General features: G+C 45.9%; 1 protein-coding gene across 5 annotated transcripts in view; it reads left to right on the top strand.

Moving 5' to 3' along the window:
- Positions 1-20,314, top strand: part of fign (fidgetin) — a 71,657-nt gene that overhangs the window by 29,435 nt on the left and 21,908 nt on the right. The window contains exon 1 of one of the 5 annotated variants that reach the window (XM_038789683.1): positions 17,828-17,916. The exons of the other annotated variants lie outside the window; for them this stretch is intronic. Coding sequence (XP_038645611.1) covers positions 17,847-17,916 — 70 coding nt within the window. The 5' untranslated portion in view covers positions 17,828-17,846. Of the gene's footprint in view, positions 1-17,827; positions 17,917-20,314 lie in introns of those variants that run through there. 5 annotated transcript variants of the gene reach the window in all.

The raw sequence follows: 20,314 nt of genomic DNA on the forward strand, positions 1-20,314 counted from the left end.
CCAGATTTGCAACTCAGAGGCCTGGCCTCCGGCAGCTCCCCCACCCTGTCCAACCTCTCCAGGCTCTACTCAGACCTACCCCCCACCTCCATCCAAGTGGTGCCTCCTTCCCCACTCACATCCTTCCCTGTCTCTCCTCCCTTTACTGCACCTCCCCTGTTCCCCCTCTTCACTGCACCTTCCCTGTCCCTCCTCCCTTCACTGCACCTTCCCTGTCCCTCCTCCCTTCACTGCACCTCCTCTGCCCCGCCTCCCTTCACTGCACCTTCCCTGTCCCTCCTCCCTTCACTGCACCTTCCCTGTCCCTCCTCCCTTTACTGCACCACCTCTGCCCCTCCTCCCTTCACTGCACCTTCCCTGTCCCTCCTCCCTTCACTCCACCTTCCCTACCCCTACGACTTCACTGCACTTTCCCTGTCCCTCCTCCCTTCACTGCACCTTCCCTGTCCCTCCTCCCTTTACTGCACCTCCCGTTCCCCCTCTTCACTGCACCTTCCCTGTCCCTCCTCCCTTCACTGCACCTTCCCTGTCCCTCCTCCCTTCACTGCACCACCTCTGCCCCTCCTCCCTTCACTCCACCTTCCCTGTCCCTCCTCCCTTCACTCCACCTTCCCTGTCCCTCCTCCCTTCACTGCACTTTCCCTGTCCCTCCTCCCTTCACTGCACCTTCCCTGTCCCTCCTCCCTTCACTCCACCTTCACTGTCCCTCCTCCCTTCACTGCACCTTCACTGTCCCTCCTCCCTTCACTGCACCTCCTCTGCCCCTCCTCCCTTCACTGCACCTTCCCTGTCCTTCCTCCCTTCACTGCACCTCCTCCCTTCACTGCACCTCCTCTGCCCATCCTCCCTTCACTGCACCTTCCCTGTCCTTCCTCCCTTCACTCCACCTTCCCTGTCCCTCCTCCCTTCACTGCACCTTCCCTGTCCTTCCTCCCTTCACTCCACCTTCCCTGTCCCTCCTCCCTTCACTGCACCTTCCCTGTCCCTCCTCCCTTCACTGCACCTTCCCTGTCCCTCCTCCCTTCACTGCACCTTCCCTGTTCCTCCTCCCTTCACTGCACCTTCCCTGTCCCTCCTCCCTTCCCAGTCCTTCCTCCCTTCACTCCACCTTCCCTGTCCCTCCTCCCTTCACTGCACCTTCCCTGTCCCTCCTCCCTTGTGCACCATCCATATCCCTCCCTTTACTGCACCTCCCCTGTTCCCCCCCTTCACTGCACCTTCCCTGTCCCTCCTCCCTTCACTGCACCTCCTCTGCCCATCCTACCTTCACTGCACCTTCTCTGCCCCTCCTCCCTTCACTGCACCTTCACTGTCCCTGCTCCCTTCACTGCACCTCCTCTGCACATCCTACCTTCACTGCACCTTCTCTGCCCCTCCTCCCTTCACTGCACCTTCACTGTCCCTGCTCCCTTCACTGCACCTTCCCTGGCCCTGTGGGTTTTGATTGGCCTCTATGGGAGTGGGATGTGATGAGAGTAGTGAGGGACAGGAGTGATGCCAGGGGAACAGAGGAGGTGACTCACCTGAGCTGCCCTAAGGAGGTTGTTCATCTTCTTTCGACAGTGCGTGTCGACCCGCCTGATGAGGCAAACAGAACTGACCGCCTCGGCCACCTCTGCCCAGGCTTGGTTGACGATTGCGAGTTTGAGCCTCCTGTCCACCCAGCCTCTCCTCCATCGCATCCAACATTTGAACAAACTCAGTCTCAGTGAACCTGGGAGCCGCTCTCCTGTGTGCTACCTTCTTGGCTGGAATAAGAGTGTGTGGACTGTGGAGTGTTTATGAGCAGCTCCAGCTTGTCAAACTCTCCAGCACCAATTCAGGCCCTGATGAATCCAACGGCAGCGGGAATGAGAATTACCCTCGATTCATGTGGTCAGAGTGCTGGCCCATTAGCATGTCCAGAAGTCCTCCACAAGTAGCGCCCCCAATGGGAATGCAAACCGCGCGCAATTCAGTCCCGGCATCAGCACCTAGGACGGGATTTACCAACTACCCCACCGCGTGGTTTTTGAAGGCGGTGACGGCACACCTCAACACCGGCAAACCCAGGCGCCATGGGACCGCAATTTCCTCCAGCGTGAATAGCCCATAAATCACGCCCTTAGTCTCCCAAGCGGGGAATTTCACTCTAAGTCTTTTATTGATCTTTCTCCTTCCCCACTTTCCTGGTTGCCCCATATCTAAGGTGGGAGGAGTTGGTGGACCACTTGATCCCACTGGACAGTCAGTGCTCCTCTATAATTGGCTGTTGGAAGGTGTGTATGAATTCCCCGATTGAGTTGTCCTCTTAATTTTCACTCTCACCTATAGGGAAGTACCTAACCTTCTCCATGAACCCCCAAGACATAAGCTAAGAATAGGGGCTCTACGTTTAGGCCCCTTCTGGCTCGGAACAGGGGCAAATGGACAATGAATTTTGCGCTGCTGACCTGCCTGCAGGTTCCCCAGCTCCATTGCATCCCCTGGCCATTGCTTGCGATGTTACAAAAGGCCCCAGAACTCATTGTTTGTGGATTGACCTTTAAACAAACGAACTCCCCAAATATTTTCTTCCTCATTCTCAGATTACTTTTACTTGCTCTACTCATTGTATGACAGAATTTTTGTTGTTCGGAACAAATAAAATACCACGGTGTCTACGTAGGAATTCCGATTTCCATGGCACTTTTCCTGAAATTCAGATGTCCATCTCTTCGATTCCAGTAATTGACTTTATGTTTTGATGATTTAATTCTGAAAACATAAATTACTCTGATGCCAAGTTTTATCAAGTCGAATTACAAGAAACTCAAAACAGGTTTGTGTCCCTCATGAAGTATGAACTTTGTTTCTTCTTCCTTATTTATTTCAGTACACTACTTCCTTTAAGGCTGTACTTACTCTTCAGTAAAAATCACTTGTTTTTTATTTCTTTGTTTCATGGAGTGTTAAGCTATTGGAAAGAAAGTTTTAAAAATTATATTCAGGTTTCAGCAACATTCTCAAGACGTGAAACTTGCATTCAGATGATGCTTTGCTCAAATTCAATCCAGCAACATGAAGCTCTGGTTAATTGTAGTACAGAATCTTCACAACTGGGCAGGCGTTTGTATGATGGTAATTACCTGCATCGGAAGCAGTAGTTTCAACAGAAGCCTCTGTGGCAGCAGCTGCCTGTTCTGTGTGCCTTGTTCCCTACAGCCGAATCCTCAGCCTCACTGAAGCAGGTCTTCTACTTGGCCGTATATATCTTTTGAGAAGGAGGATGAGCATTTTAAATGAAATCAAAATTGAGCTCCAGTGTACTGTGTGAGATCCATTATCTAGCACTGCCTCAACAAGTATCCAGCAACATATTTGGGTGAAACTAGAGAGAGACACATTTGGCCTCCATTTAAGGCAGAAATCATGGGTGGAATTCTCTGACAATGGGGCTATGTCCCCACGCCCGTGTGAAAATGGGCGCCAATCACTCTGGACTTTCCTGGAAAAAGTCCAGAGTGATTCTCCATTTTGAAGGGGGCTTGCAGAGCCCCAGAGTAGTCCTCGCAGCGCCGGCTGCTGATACGGGGCTCTACCGGCCGTGTGCATGGCGTCCGCCTGTGATGGCGGACCCATACGGCGGGCTGGCCCCGACAATACAGGCCCCTGCCAGATCGCGGTCCCCGGAGAATCACGGGAAGGCACGGACCCGATCGCAGGTCTGATGCTCCATTCTCCACCCCCGCGCCGAGCACGATTGCAGCGCGGAGGCTCGGACAATCCCGGCCCATAAATCTTCATGGGCTAAGTTTGGGATATCAGGATGCCTGTAGCACAATGAGGAAGTGCAGAATTTATTTTTTATAATTTGCGTCTTCACATTTGGAGACAATTTGCTCAGTTTTCAGATATCTAAGACTGCTCAGAGAATCAGTCACGAGATTACATCCACAATCCCAAAGGCTGTGATTCAACAGGGCTTCTAAATTTCCATTGTAACATTGTACCTCCTGAGTCATTGGGTTGAATTTTTAAAGGGTGGAGGCTGGACCAGATGCAATTTCCCGACTCTGATCAGCTTGTCAGTTTGTAGACATGTTCACCGCCCTCCCAGGTTATTTTAGAAATGGAAGTTGGGGGAGGTTGAGTGGGTAGTGACATTTACCCACCCACAAGCACTGTGTAGCCAGTTAAAGACACAGTGAAGATACTATGATTGCCCCAATATCCCCATCACCACTTTGGGGTTGAATCCCAGACAATGATTGGGCACAACCTCCTGGGCCACTGTTCCACATCGCATTTTTAAGTACCCCACCCTCACAGTGACTGTGCCTGTGAGGTGGCTGTGGCCAGGAATTTTCTTTCTTAAGTAGTGGTCTGGTGGGTGTGGCCAGTTTTAGTTTTACCTGTCCAAACAGCCTTAAGAGGACACCTCCATCATGAGGTGCACTGTCTCACCCACCTAGGTCAGCAGCTCCCACGTATGACTGTCATTGCAGGAGTCCACTCACCTGGACTCAATGGGATAACGGGCAAGCACCCTCACCACTGATTGGTCAACTCATCAAACATTCTGGCCAAGAAAGGGAATCATTGAAATTGAAGTCTTATTCTGCAAGGTGGGATATTCTTCATAGAACTAGTCATTTTTAATGACTTTTCTCAATTTCTCCTCTGTCTCTTTTCTTCCCTTAATCAAAGCTTTCTTTCCCTCTTCTTATTTCTCTTTTCATACTGGAGTCGACCCTAATTCACTCCCTCCCTAACCTTGCTCTGTTCCTTTCTCAATCCTTAAATTTTGTTGATCAAGGAGATAGATTGTTGGTTCCGTTCTTCATGAAAGTCCCAGACCTTATTGACCTCGCCAGATTATCAACTCACGCTTACAGCAAGTCACAAGCAAATTAATTTTTGTGAAGTGAAGAATAAAGCCAGTGGGATAGCTGTAGGATGTGCCCCCACAGTGTGCCACAAAGTACAGTCTAATTGTGTGCAATATTGATAATGATAATACCTAAATTGTTAGAAAATCAAATCTCATAATCTGACCTTGAGGGCCAGTGTCCGATTCAGCTCGTTGCTCTGGAATACTTGTGTGTTCTTCTACTGCCTGTGGGGTCACAGACACACCTGACCACTCAACTGCTAAAGAAGCTGTTTCCATGCACAGTTCAACTTCAACAAAAATATTTCAAGGCAGGCTAAAGGACAATTTTCAAATGTGGGGTTGTGGTTGTGAGAGAGGGAGAAATATTGTCTTTTGATTATACAATACGGGTGGGATTCTCCGGCCTCCCAGCCGTGTTTCTCAGCAGCGGGAAGCGGTGCGCCATTCGCTGGCGGCGGGATTCTCTATTCCTGCCGCTGTCAATGGGAATTTGCATTGAAGCCGTCCCAGGCCGATGGGAAACATGTGAGCAGGAGTGTGCTGCTAGTGGGAACAGAGAATCCAACTGCCAGCGAACAGCTGGAGAATTCCAGCCTTTGGGCAGGTGTAGGCCTTTCAGCCCCTTGAGCAGTGCCTGTTACAACATTCCATAAGATCACGGGGGGGATTTTTTGGGGTGGGCATTGCGGATTACGCACCTCTGCTCCGTTATCTAAAAGTTGGTCAGCATTTAACTGAGGTGAAACCTGGTTGCTCACAGTGATATAACTAGGGGTGGTCTTAGTTCAGACTGGGAGCTCCGTCCCCATCAGGGAATAGGCCCATGCTGACGAACTGCTGGCCAATCTAATTAGCCAGAAGCTGTGTCGTGTCTGAAAAGAGTAGTGGTCATAGCTGGGACAATAACCAATCCCCACGAGAAAGTAAAGATGGATATGGGGCATAAGGTAAGTCTGGGGATTTTGAGCATACATGGCTACAGACCCCAGCTAGTGGCGGAGGAGTTGGAGGGGATGGGAGGAGGTGTTTGGTGAGTGGGGGTTGGTGGTACTGGGGTTTGTGTTGAACAGGACAATGGGGAGGCATAAAGGGGTACCATCATGGGTCGATGAAATCAATGGACTCGGGTGGCCTACTCAAAAGAGGCAACCCCCTCCATGCCCAAAGCGGACAGAGCTACCAGGCTGTTCGCCTTCCACCGCAAGCCCAAAAATTGAGGCCGAGGCATAAGTGGAATCAAATTGACCACTTAAGAGCCTCAATGGGCCTAGGGCAAGCATGGTGCCTGGTGTCTTACCTGCCACCCACCCCCCCTCCTGCATAATCCAGGGGAAGGTTGGGGGTGAGAGCAAAGGCAGCACGCTGGCCACCTACTTTATTTTACGTGCTCTCCCCCCACCACCACCTTCAAATATGCTGGTGGTGGGGCTGTAAACTTCAGACGCATGACTGATTGTGACCTTAGCCGTGCAACTCTTGTAGCCTGTGTTTTAATAAACCTCAGCAAGTAAAAGAAAATGAGTGAGAGAGGGACTGGAGAGAGAGAAAGAAAGTCTCTGTTCATTTAATGCTGCTTCAATCCTCAAAGCATTCAGAAGCTAAATACATATTCTACCTGTATTCTGTTGGCGATAAGGTCAATGTTAATTATGCACACATTTAAAACAGATTTAAATCGAATACCTATGAGACAGAAATGAAGAGATAGAGAAATGGACATGAATGGAGTGAAAGATAGCTTCTTTCCTCATTCTCAATGGATTTATTTTTAGTGTGTATGTGCAGCATGACAAGTTTACATGAGCAGTTTCCATTTTAAATATGGAGACAATAATTTACAATGCAAGTATAAAACTCACGACAGAATGTGTGACTTTAAAATCGAGAGTGGATTATAGTTGTGAGCACTGGTACAATTATGCCCCGACTCTTAACCTGCTTCACCTGAAAACTGTGCTTAGTTTTGACTTTCCGTGTGCAATACCATGGAAGATTTCCCAGTGCATATAAAATGATTCTGTCACTGTGGCTCTATCTATCCACTCATTCAAAATGACATTGTGAAGCTCTAAAAGTAGGATTTTTAAAAAAATGGTAGAGTGGCTGCATGGGAGGTTTGGTGTTACCTGGGCAGTGCCATTTTTAAAACAACTTGTCAACATTGAATACAAAATAACCTAAATGGAATAAAATATGAATATTGCTGTACTCTGTTGAAATAGAACAATTTTGCACATTTATAGCTCAAGACTTCACACCAACAGTCTAGAGCAGAGATGCGCTTTTTCAGAAAAATATTGCAAAGGGACAAGTACTTTTAATCATGAAAAGGTGGAAGGGGAGGAGATTAGAAGTCACTCGCATTTGTGTTCAAGGAATCTACAACTGATGGCTATGATATATTTTAGATTATTCTCAATTGATTAGACACCTCTCACGAAATGAGTTGAATTTCAAATAATTTTAGATGTTTTGAATTATTCCATACCTGTTTTTTGCTTAATGAAATAACTGTGATTCATCCCATTGACTGAAAATATAAAATTGTCAGTAATATGTCAAATTTTCTGAAGTAGGCAGTTCCCAAATTAATTATAAACCACTTTTCTGTTAATATCTGTAATTTCATCGCATGATGAAGCACGGAGGAACTATTCCACAGTAAAAAAGTATCATAGAATTTGTTTTATCAAAACTGGAATATGTTCAATTTGGGAGGATGTTGTCCTGGGACATCGAATCCAGACCCTATGAAGTCTCATGGCATCAGGTCAAACATGGGCAAGGAAACCTCTTGCTGATTACCGCGTATTGTTTCCCCCTTAACTAATGAATCAGTACTCCTCCATATTGAACGCCACTTGGAGAAAGCACTGAGGGTGGCAAGGGCACAGAATGTGCTCTGGGTGGGGGACATCAATGTCCATCGCCAAGATTGGTTCGGTAGCTCCGCTACTGACCGAGTTGGCTGAGTCCTAATGGACATAGCTGCTAGACTGAGTCTGGGACAGGTGGCAAGGGAATCAACAAGAGGGAAAAGCATCCTTAACCTTAGCCTCACTGACTTGCCTGCCTCAGATGCATCTATACATGAGAGAACCGGTAGCCGTGGCCACCGCACAGTCCTTGTGGAGATTAATTCCCATCTTCATATTGAGGAAACCCTCCATTGTGCTGTGTGGCGCTACCACTGTGCTAAATGAGATAGATCTTGAATAGATCTCGTAACTCAAGACTGGGCAACCATGAGGCGTTGGGAGCCATCAGCACCAGCAGGATTGTACTCAACTACAATCTGTAACCTCATGGCTTGGCATATTCCCCACGCTATCCTGGTTCAATGAAGAGTAAAGGACAGCATGCCAGGAGCAGCACCAGGCATTCGTAAAAATGAGGTGTCAACCTGGTGAAGCGCCACTTGTGTGCCAAACAGCATAAGTGATAGGCCGAGCTAAGCAATTCCACAACCAATGGATCAGATCTCAACTCTGCAGTCCTGTCACATCCAGTTGTGAATGGCAGTGGACAATTAAACAACTCACTGGTGGAGGAACCTCCACAAATATCAGCATCCTCAAAGATGGAGGAGCCCAGTACATCAGTGCAAAATATAAAGCTGAATGCAGTTTTTGCAACTATCTACAGCCAGAGGTGGCAAGTGGATGATCCACCTCAGCCTCCTCCCCAGCATCGCAGGTATCAGTCTTCAGCCAATTCAATTCATTCCACATGGGATATTAAGAACGAAGGCACTGGATACTGCAAAGGCAATGGGCCCTGACAATCTTCCAGCTATAGTACTAAAGACTTGTTCCAGAACTTCCCGTGCCCCTAGCCAAGCTTTTCACTACAACAACACTAGCATCTAACCAACAATATGGAAAGTTGTCTAGGTATGGCCTGTGGATGAATAAAAGCAGGAAAATATACAGCCTGGCCAATTATCACCCCATCAGTCGACTCCACCAGGGTCACTCAGCTCCTGACCTTAACCTTAGTTCAATCATGGACAAAAGAGGTGAACTCCAGAGGTGAGGTGAGAGTGACTGCCCTTTGACATCAAGGCAGCATTTGACCGAGTGTGGCATCAGGGAGTCCAAGTAAAACTAGTCAATGGGAATCTGGGAAAATTCCACTGGTTGGGTCATACCAGCTCAAAGGAAGATGGCTGTGGATGTTGGAAGTCAATCATCTCAGCTCCAGGACATCGCTGCAGGAGTTCCTCAGCGTAGTGTCCTAGGCCCAACCATCTTGAGCTACTTCACCTACCTTCCTCAGATGTGGGGTTGTTTGTTGATGATTGCATAATTATCAGCACCACTTGTGACTCTTCAGCTACTGAAGCAATCTGTGTCCAAATGCAGCAAAATGTGGAAAATATCCAGGCTTGGGCTGGCAAGTGGCGAGTAATATTCACGCCACACAATTTCCAGGCAATGCCCATCTCCAACAAGAGAGAATCTAACCATTGCTCTTTGACATTCAAAGGCATTACCATTGTCGAATCCCCCACTATCAACATCCCAGGGGTTACCATTGACCAGAAACTGAAATGGACTGGGCATATAAATACTGTGGCTATCAAGACAGGTCAAAGGCTTGGAATCCTATGGCGAGTAACTCATCTCCTGTCTTCCCAAAGCCTGTCCACCATCTACAAGGCACAGGTCAGGAGTGTGATTGAATGCTCTCCACTTGCTGGGGTGAGTACAGCTACAACAAATTCTCGACACCATCCAGGACAAAGCAGCCCACTTGATTGGCACCCCTTCCACAAACATAATAATAATAACAATCTTTATTGTCACAAGTAGGCTTACATTAACACTGCAATGAAGTTACTGTGAAAACCCCTAGTCGCCACACTCCGGCGCCTGTTTGGGTACAATTAGGGAGAATTCAGAATGTCCAAATGACCTAACAGCACGTCTTTCGGGACTTGTGGGAGGAAACCGGGGTACCCGGAGGAAACCCACGCAAACACAGGGAGAATGTGCAGACTGCACAGACAGTGACCCAAGCCGGGAATCGAACCTGGGACCCTGGCGCTGTGAAGAAACAGTGCTGACCACTGTGCTACCATGGTAGCACCTGAACGGTCTCTCGTCGGTGTGAATATACTGATGGTGCATCAGTTTCTCAGAACCTTTGTGGCACTTTCCACGATCTGGACATTTAAAAGGTTTCTTGCTTGTGTGAACTCGCTGATGTGTCAGCAAGATGGATGATGTAGAAAATCCCTTCCCACGTTCCAAGCAGGTAAACAGCCTCTCCCCAGTGGGAACTCGCTGGTGTTTCTGCAGGGTGGTTGACTGAGTGAATCCCTTTCCACACGCGGCCCAGGCGAATGGATTCTCCCCAGTGTGAATTCACTGATATACAGTGAGGTCAGATGATTGTCTGAACCCAGTCCCGCAGTGAGAGCACCTGAACAGTCTCTCATCGGTGTGAACACGTTGATGGCGCATCAGTTCCCCAGAACTTTTATAGCACTTCCCACAGTCTGGACATTTAAACTGTCTCTCATCAGTGTGAACTCACTGGTGACCCAGCAGGTGGGCTGAAATAGTAAACCCCTTCCCACACTGTGAGCAGGTGAATGGTCTCCCTGGAGTGAACTCCCTGGTGTGTGGACAGAACGGGTGACCTGAATTAATCCCTTCCCACACTTGGTGCAGGTGAATGGTCTCTCCCTAGTGTGACTGCATCGATAAGTTTCCAGCTTGGATGGGGAAGTGAATCTATTCCCACAATCCGCATATTTCCACAGTTTCTTCTGAGCGTGACTGCATTTGTGGCTTGTGAGGCCTGATAATCGACTGAAGCGTTGTCCACACACACAACACGTGTATGGTTTCTCCCCATGATGCTATTTCCTTCCATGTTCAATAACCCATGATATTCAGGATATGATTAATTGAGGACTCTGTCAGATTCTGATATGATGCTTTGTTGACTCCTCCTCTTCTAACACCCTGTGAAACTTGCACACTCAGATGCTGCTTGATATTCCGTTTCTGAGGAATTGAGTGACTCTGTTAGATCACAATGTGATGTTTGGTTTGTGTTTCCCATCTGTTATCCGTTATCCGGCTGCACCCCTGAACGTCGCTCAATTCTTTCTTTCCCGCTCCTCGAACCGACGAACAGTAGCAGAAGTGTGTAAAATCTACAAAGATGTACTGCAGGAATTCACAAAGGCTCCTTAAGTAGCACCTTCCAGACCCACAAACACCTCCATCTAGAAGGACAAGGGCAGCAGACACAGGGGAACACCATCACCTGGAGGTTCCCCTCCAAGCCACTCATCCTGACTGGAAACTATATTGCTGTTCCTTCACTTTCGCTGGGTCAAATCCCGGAATTCCCTCCGTAACAGCACATGGATTGCAGCGTTTCAAGAGAGCAGCTTACCACCACCTTTGCAAGGGCAATTAGGGATGGGTAATAAATGCTGGCCTTGCCAGCGAAGCCCACGTCCCATGAATGAATGAAAAAAAAAATACAGAGCTTTCTGGGCCTAATTTCATGCAGTGCCATTCCATTTATTTTCATTTGTAATTGGCTGTCCATGTAATTGTTGATGTACAACAAAAAAGTTGAAAATGGACTGTGGCAACTACATTTTTCAGGTAAACCAAGTGAAATTAAAGCAGTAAATTAATTTGCACAGAGACCAAATAGAAGGGATCAAAGGAAATAACCTATTAGAAACGAGACCAGAATGTCTCAGGAATAGTCATCAAAATGGACACCAGTTACTCCAATGTTACTTGATGGTGACATGAAACCAACTTCACGAAAGCAGCTTTATATATCCTACTTTGGATCAGAACTGTTTCCAAATATGTTTTCCTGCCATTGCTCTCATCTGTAAGAATTCAACTCTCAATTCCAGATCAGTGTTTGGATTTTCAATTGGTTTTCGTGTGTTTATAAAATTGGTCATTTTTTAATTGTCTGAGCTCTTCATTAATGTGATGAAATGTGACAAAAGGTAGTGAAAAGATAAAGCAACAGCCATTCCTACAGTGAGCACTTGTAATTACTGATTTCAGCTACTATAAAATGTAGGTGTCCTTGTACAGGAAAAGTCAAATTTGAGGACTTATGGGTCTCTTCACCAAGGTGGACAATATTTGTTTAGCCACCTCTGCTTCCCCATTCCCTGTTTCCATCTCACCAAATTTCCCATCTCGCCAAACTTCCCAAGAATTCTTCTTTAACCTATCCCTGAATCCTCTCTCATTTATTATTATCTATTCCCCCATACTCTTAGAAGTCTCTCTAGTCCGTGAGACCTAACTCTTTTTCCCTTGGTGCCATTCCTGCTGAACCCCTGGCCTTTGAATTTCCCTTTCTGGTCCTCATGCTATGGGACATTGTAAATTGTGCTCCCTCTTTTGATATAAATCTCCTCTATTTCAAAACTGCTGTTATCATTCCTCGACTCAAGAATTCACCCTTGACCCCTCTGTCCCTGCAAACTATCACCTCCTGTCTTAGCTAGTATGGTAGCCGAGTGATTATGCTACTGTTATAGTAATCCAGAGGTTCTGATTTCTAATCCCACCATGACAAGTTTTGATCTTGAATCTAATAAACCCAGGTATTTCCAGAATAGCAGCAGGAAAAAAATATTATGAAAGCTGCCTGATTGTAATGAAACCCAAGTGATTTATTAATGACCTTCATGAAAGAAAACCAGTCTGACACACAGATGAATCCAATGCCAATAAATACTGAATTGCCAGTGCAATGCACGTCCCAAGAAAAAAGACCCTGCCTTTCCTATTCAAAGTCCGGGGATATGTTTTTGACACTTATATCTGTATTCAGCTCTCCCACAACTCCTTTAGCAACATCTAGTCAAGTATCTTCCCTTTTCCTAACATTAAAATGGCCCTAATCAATGTCGCAAATATAATTCTCTGTGATTGTGTACATGATATGTACTCTTCCTTCTCCTCCTCAACCTCTCTGCAGTCGTTTATAGAATTACTGCACCATCCTCCAAAACCTTTCTTACATTATCCAATTTTTAGCAATTGGTTTGACTCTCTGGTTGTAGACAGTATTGCTGTTTGCCAAGGATCCATTCTTGACATCTCTACCTCTTTCTCATTTATGTCGTGCTCCCTGGGAACATTGTTCATTTATATACATGGGATCAGCTTCCATGTGTTTGCTGATTGCACTCAGCCATACCTCTCTACCTCCTCTGGGATGGTAGACTGCTTGTCTGACCTGGCATTGTGGATCACCTGCAATTTCCTCCTGCTAAACTTGAGAAAGTTTGACCTATTGTTTTTGACCCAACCACAAACTCCTTTCATTTGTTAATGTCTCCATCCATTCCCTGGCCATTTACTGAGATTCTATCAGACTACTTGTAATCTCGGCGGAATTGTCCAGCTTTTCCCGCTGGCGGAATCCTCCGGTCCCGCGAAAGTCGACCCCCCTCCCTGCCGCCGCTGTGGGTGGCACGGGTGAGGAATGTAAACCCCATTGACTTTGGGTGGGACCAGAATATCCCACCGGCAGCCGATGGCAAGCCTTCTCGGCCACGGGGAAACCTGGCAAGGGGGAGGCTGGAGAATTCTGTCCTCTGGGGTTATGACCTTTCATTTTCTTCATCAGGAAGATCGCCTACTTGCTCGCCCTGCCATCATCTCCATCCTTCATTCAATCCACTTGCTGCTGAAATATTCATTCTTAAATTTGTACCTTTCACTGCTCACTTATCAAATCTCCCTTCCAATATCCTTCAGAAGCTACAGATCGTTTCTGCTCTCATTCCATCCTGTACCAAATCCCGCTCCCCCATCACCCTAGTGATCTTAAATTGGTTCCTCGCCACCCTGACCTTTAAATCTATCATTTCATCCTTATTTTTAAATTCTTCAATGCTTTTACTCTTCCTCCAGCTGCTCAACAATTGCCTGCAACCTGCCATTCCTGTGACTCTCCAATCTTGGACATTACCCTTCTGTTTGCCCCACCATTCAGTCATTCCTTCAACTGGCTGGCCCTTGCCTTCGCGTATTCCTTCCCTAAACATTACAATGTCACATTTGGGCCGTACGGTAGCACAGTGTTTAGCACAATTGCTTCACAGCTCCAGGGTCGCAGGTTCGATTCCCGGCTTGGGTCACTGTCTGTGCGGAGTCTGCACATTCTCCCTGTGTCTACGTGGGTTTCCTCCGGGTGCTCCGGTTTCCTCCCACAGTCCAAATATGTGCAGGTTAGGTGGATTGGCCACACTAAAATTGTCCTTAATGACCAAAAATGCCCTTAGTGTTGGGAGGGGTTTCTGGGTTATGTGGACAGGGTGGAAGTGTGGGCTTGGCTGGGTGCTCTTTGCAAGAGCCGATGCAGACTCGATGGGCCAAATGGCCTCCTTCTGCACTTTAAATTCTATGGTCTAATGTTTCCATATTGCAACAATGACTACGCTTCAAAATACTTCATCGGCTGTAAAGTGCATTGAGACTTCCGACAGTCATGTAAACGAACAAGTCTGACTTTCTTTCTTCCATTAAACTCCTCTTGTCTGTCCAAATGGGAACAAAATGCTGCAGACACTGGAAATCTTAACTGAAAAAGAAAAAATGAAAATACACAGCTGGTGTGGAAAGAGAAACAGGGTTAACATTTCAGGTTGACAGCCTTTCATCAAAACAGGAACATGTAGGGCAGCACGGTGGCGCAGTGGTAGCACTGCAGTCTCACGGCGCTAAGGTCCCAGGTTCGATCCTGGCTCTGGGTCACTGTCCGTGTGGAGTTTGCACATTCTCCCCGTGTTTGCATGGGTTTCACCCCCACAACCCAAAAATGTGCAGGTTAGGTGGATTGAACACACTAAATTGCCCCTTAATTGGAAAAAATGAATTGGGTACTCTAAACTTATATAAAAAAACAGGAAGAAGTTAGAGATTGGAAGGGAAATCAGACAGGTGAGCAGTGAAAGTTACAAATTTAAGGGTGAAGGTATCAGCAGCAAATAGGTTAAGTTCAAGGTGCAGACAATGGCAGGGCAAAGAAGTAGGTGATTTTGCTGATGTTAAAAATATAAAGTCAGAGATTAGCCCAGAGCCTGAGGATGGGATTTTTCAGCACTCCTCGACCCCCACGGCATGTTTTCCAGCTGGGAAGCAGCTCGCCATTGGCTGCCGGCATAATCTTCCAGTCCTGCCGATACCTACGGCGGTTTGTGTGGCTCGCCTGTCCCAACACCGGAACCCGCCACAAGTGGGAGGGCTAGAAGACCCCACCAGGGGGAGGGTCAGAAAATCCCACCCTGAGATTCCAAGCAGTCTGATTCAGGCCTAAATCAGTGACCAGTGAATGGATGGAGACATGGGAAAATGAAAGGAGCTTGAGATGGGACCAAAGACAAAAGTTCCAATCCTTCGACTGCTTAACTGGAGGAAATTGCACTTGATCCACAATGGCAGGTCAGACAGGAAGTCGAACAGCCCAGAGGCTGGAGAGAGATCTGGCTGAGTGACATCAGCATACATGTGAAGCTGATCCCATGTGTATGGATGATGTTCCTCAGGAGCAGCACTGAAGTGAAAAAGAGGAGGGAGTATCAATGATGGATCCTTGGGGTACGCAGATGATTAGGGTGGGATTTACCCACCACCCTGTCACGTGTTGTTTGGTAGCGGCCCGTCAGCGGGATCCACCAGTCCCACCGTTCCCATTGACAGCACCCCTTGTCGCCGGGAAACCCGTGCGCCGGCGTGGGCTCGTAATTTCCCGCAGCCGTGAACAACTGGAGAATCCCACTCATATACTCTGTTCCACACGTGGAGGTATTAAGCAAGTCGCAGGTAAAGTGTGGAGGGGTGGATAGAGCTAAAGGTAAGGTTCATGTTGGGGTGAAAGGCAGGAGAGTTTTATTTACAAAAGGAATGATGATACAAGGCAAAAGGAGATGGTGAGAGAAGAAGTAAAGAAACAGCACACCACTGGAGATGTAAATGGGAAAAACAGAATCATTCCAACAATCGCCATCCAAACGATGGGGAAAGGTTATAATTTGAAATTGTTGAATTTAATTGAGCCTGGAAAGCTGTAAAGTGCCTCATCCAAAGATGAGGGGCTGGATTATCCGGTTTCCCACCCATGTGTTTCTCGGCGGCACGCTGTTTATTGGCAGCAGTAATCCCTGCCACTTGTCGATGGGATTTTTATATTGTAACCAAACCCCCATGTCGTCAGGAAAGCGGCGGGCAGGAGTAAGCTGCTGGCGAGAACAGAGAATCCCGACGGTGGAGAATTCCGGCCGCGGTTCTATTTTGGGAATTTACTTTGAGCTTCATTGGAGCTGTGTAGGAGGCTGAGCGCAGAGAGGTGAGAATGAAAATGACGTTGAGAATTAAAAGGACAGGCAACTAGAAGTTAAAGGTCAGATTTATGACTGAATAAATATATTCCATAAAGTGATCACCAAAGCTGACTTTAATCCAGTGTTGAGGACACTGCATTGTGAATTGTGAGTACAGTATACAAAATGAAAAGAAATACAAATAGATTGCCATTTCACCTGGAATGAGTGTGGAGGGCCTTGGACAAAGGGAAGGAAGGAGGTCACAGTGGGTAGGTGGAAGATGATGGCATAATGGTAATGTCACTGGGCCAATAATCCAGAGGTCCAGGCTAATGGTCTGGGTACAGGGGTTCAAATCCTACCACGGAAACTGGGGGAATTTGAATTCAGTTAATCAATCTGGGATATAAAGCTAGTCTCAGCAATGAGACCGTGGTGATTGCAGTAAAAGCCCATCGGGTTCACTAATGCCTCATGAGAACATTAAGAAAAAATAAAAGAATAGGTGTAGATGTGATTCCCTGTGCTGGTTGGAAAGGTTCTGTGGGAAAGGGTGTTGAAGGATGACTGAGGAATGGATCGGAGTTTCACAAATGCAAAGTCCTTTCAGAATGCTGAAGGGGAGGGGACGTTATGTTTGGTAGTATTGGGTGTGGCAGAGTATCCCTCAAATGTGAGGTCGGTGGCATGGGAGGTGAGGACAAGGGAAATTGTATTGTGATTTTTGGGTGGGTTGAGAGTAGACACATGGGAAAAAGAATGGACACTGACGAGAACTCTGTCAACCAGAGTTGTAGGGGTAAAGGATGACATACTGAAGCGTTGCAATGGAAATGACATTGTCAGATCATTCCGACACAGAAACTGCAACGTTGAAATAGAATCCTCACCAAAAGCGGGCTGGAAGTTAGTGAGTTTATAGTGAACAAATATTGATCATTAATCCACCCTTTGTCATCAAGACCCATTTCATTACATATCTCTTTCAACAAACTTTGGTGTTCCTTCCTCATGTCCCCTGATATATGCTGAGTTAGCAGATCTCAGCTGGGATGACATTAAGGTGCTGCAATTGGATTCAATATCCTTGGGCTAGAGAAGGAAAAATCAGCCAGTGTTCCTGATTGCTACTCAGGGATCCGTGCTGAAAAAATGTGCATGTGAGGACAGGATTAGGTTTAGCTGTGGGGCCTTTTATGGTTGAATAGTTTGTGACATTTGCTGTTCACGCTCACACATCAATAATAACTGCTTGGGCAAAGCAGTGGAGGTTGCTGACATCTATAAAACTGTATCCCTGTAGTGGTTACAATTTCCTGAGATAACGAAGGAACATTCTTTAAGGCTCATTATGTTGTGCCTCCTTGTATTATTGTCACGTTCTTTCCTTTTCCTAATTCTGCTCAAACTGCCCACCATATTAATTTATGTGTTATTTTAATAATCGGAGATTCCGTACTGCAGTGTAACTTGCGGTTTCCACACATCACAACATAATCTTTCTTTGATCTATGCTGCATGTCTCAAGGCAGCATGGGATGCTAGTGTGGTAACGTGAGGTCACCACACTGCTGTCTTCCCGAGTGCCTGTGACGGTGGATTTATTAACAGTACCTAGTATGGGCCGTACTTACCAGAGTAACCAGTAGGAATATGATTCCATCTATCTGTGCAATAAATACACCAGCAATGTGCCAGTGTTTTGATATTGGGACTATCTTGGGTAAGCTGATTATTTTGTTTCTTTTCATTTCTCCTTTCATCCTAGGGGTTTGTCTGTTTTCTTTGCTTGGCTCCTGGGCTCATTTGGATGCATTCAAAGTCTTACTGTACAAGGAGGTAGATACATTTTGGGACCGTCCCTATCCCGTCAAACAATGCACACTGCAAAAATGCTTGTGAATCTGGACCTTAACCTCTATTTGGGGCGTTTACACCTGACACAAAATCTCACAATGTACAGTTAATTGTGTACATTCCTTTTTGGCAAAAGAATGCTTAAGGACAGGCGTAGGCTATTTTCACGTTAAACTCGGCAATCAGTAGTTTTGATATTTTACCATGCTCGATGCAAATTATTGAGACTATGCTCTTAGTGGACAATTGTGTCCAAATAAATGAAGTGGAAGATGTCGAGCAAAATGCAGTGTTGTGTAGTTTTGATATTAATTGTGCGAGATTGACCAATAACTTCAATTTAATTGCTGCATCAGAGCCATTGTCATTTCTACCTCCCGCTCTTGAGAGACTCCACTTACAAGCCCCAGAATCTAAATCTTCCCAACTGGTGGGAAAACATGGCTAGAATGTGACTGATCTCTTTCCTAGCTCGGACAGATTGCACCTATTTATCTGCGCACTATAAATACTTGTGCAGCGAATATAATAATTATTACTGTCTGTTTTTCATGTTTCCAAAATGGTGGTCAATTGGGGTGCTTATTCAAACAGTCGCTAAGTTGGATATTGGTTTCAAACAATAATGTTGTATTCTATATTATGACACAGCACTAATAAATGTTATTTTCAATTTATTTTTGCTGTAATATATTTTAAATTGTTTGTAGCATTCCCAACTACCTCCGCTTTTTAACTAACTGTGTTGATTTCGTAATATGTGTGTTTTGGTATACAAGAAGGTAAATGCAGACAACAAAACTCCAGTTTTGTGACAACATTGTTTTGTAATCTGTTGGTTACCAGGGCACCTTAGCATTTATAATCGTAGTGAAAATTGGTTGTTGACAACTTGTTACTTTTTTTTTAACATGTTGGTTTATTGGATATAGTGACTTAATAAACATCTTTAGTATTGTAAATCGATGAAAACAGTAATGAGTCTGATGAGAATGAGTTTCAATTACAGTGCTCCCCTAGCATAAAATTCTTTTTTGATGTGGTGGAATCCAGCTACAAGGCATCACGAGAACAGCCACCTCTGTGTTTCCTTTCAGCTGTTCCATAATGAATAGCGAATTGTGCAAACGGCAGTCCAATTTACGTGGTGGGAAATTGGATGGACATACTGGAGGCACAGTCATGTTTGCTTAAAAACAGCAAAGAATACAGAGATTAATAGTACTAAATAAGGTCAGCTTTGTGTTGTTTGCTCACTGAGCCAGGGTGGTAAAAATATTACTTTGAGTTTGCAAGAAAAAGGCTTGTTAATCCTAGAAAATAATTCTAAACATTGCTCACTCAAATTCAGAAAATTCTTATAGCCCATCACAGTGAAGGGGATAAAAAAAAAGTGAACTTTACGTGGCTAATTTCTGCATGCTTTGCTGGAGATTGGCATTTACAAAGCATAAAGAATGTGCTGTAAAATGTTGTAGGTTTTTATCATTGTGCAGAAAGCTCGACCACCAAGCGCTGTTAAATTATACAAAAGTGCATTCTTTGTGAGTCTTTTGAGGTGCTAATCAGTGGAATGTGAGCTGAGGCCCTCGAGCCAGTCAGAAACTATTTCATTATTGGGATGTTGCGTAATAAAACTGTGGCAAAAATGTTGCTGCAGACTTTCAGCACAGTTCTCTTGCAAACTAACAACCGCAATGTGATTTTTGTTTTGTGGCGCTTGTGTGTTTGTATCACTGGTAATATGTTGTGAAATGAATCTCAGTGGTTTTAGGCAGTAAGAACAAACACTTACTGTTGACTGGTGTACATGGAGGTGACAGTTTTTTGAATGCAAGAGATGTTTCACTTGGACCTCAATTTTGTCCGTCCGTCCCCCTAAATCCAGTCCACTTCACCGTCTCTCCCCCTGCCCCTCAATCTACCAATAACTAGGGTTCCCTTTCTGACATCGAACCTCAGCTTTTTCCTGCTGCAGAATGAACTTTGCTCCTCCTGTGCAAAAGGCAGCACAACATGAGTAGTTAGTTTCTGGATTCTTTTACATGAGCTGAGAGGCTGCTCTACTGCTGCCAGAAGCTCAGAAATCAATTCTAACAGTTGACTGTCTTGGGATGATTTGGGAGTATGCACGCGACAAGAATAGAGTCCGACACTAAATTAATAATCCACCAGTGCCTCCACCACAGACCACTTGGCTCCCCTTTTATTTGTTTAAATGTTTATAGTCGCACTGATGTGGAGGAGAGAATTTTGCACATGGG

The sequence above is a fragment of the Scyliorhinus canicula genome, chromosome 2 (assembly GCF_902713615.1).
Source record: "Scyliorhinus canicula chromosome 2, sScyCan1.1, whole genome shotgun sequence".
NCBI classification, from domain to species: Eukaryota; Metazoa; Chordata; class Chondrichthyes; order Carcharhiniformes; family Scyliorhinidae; genus Scyliorhinus; species Scyliorhinus canicula.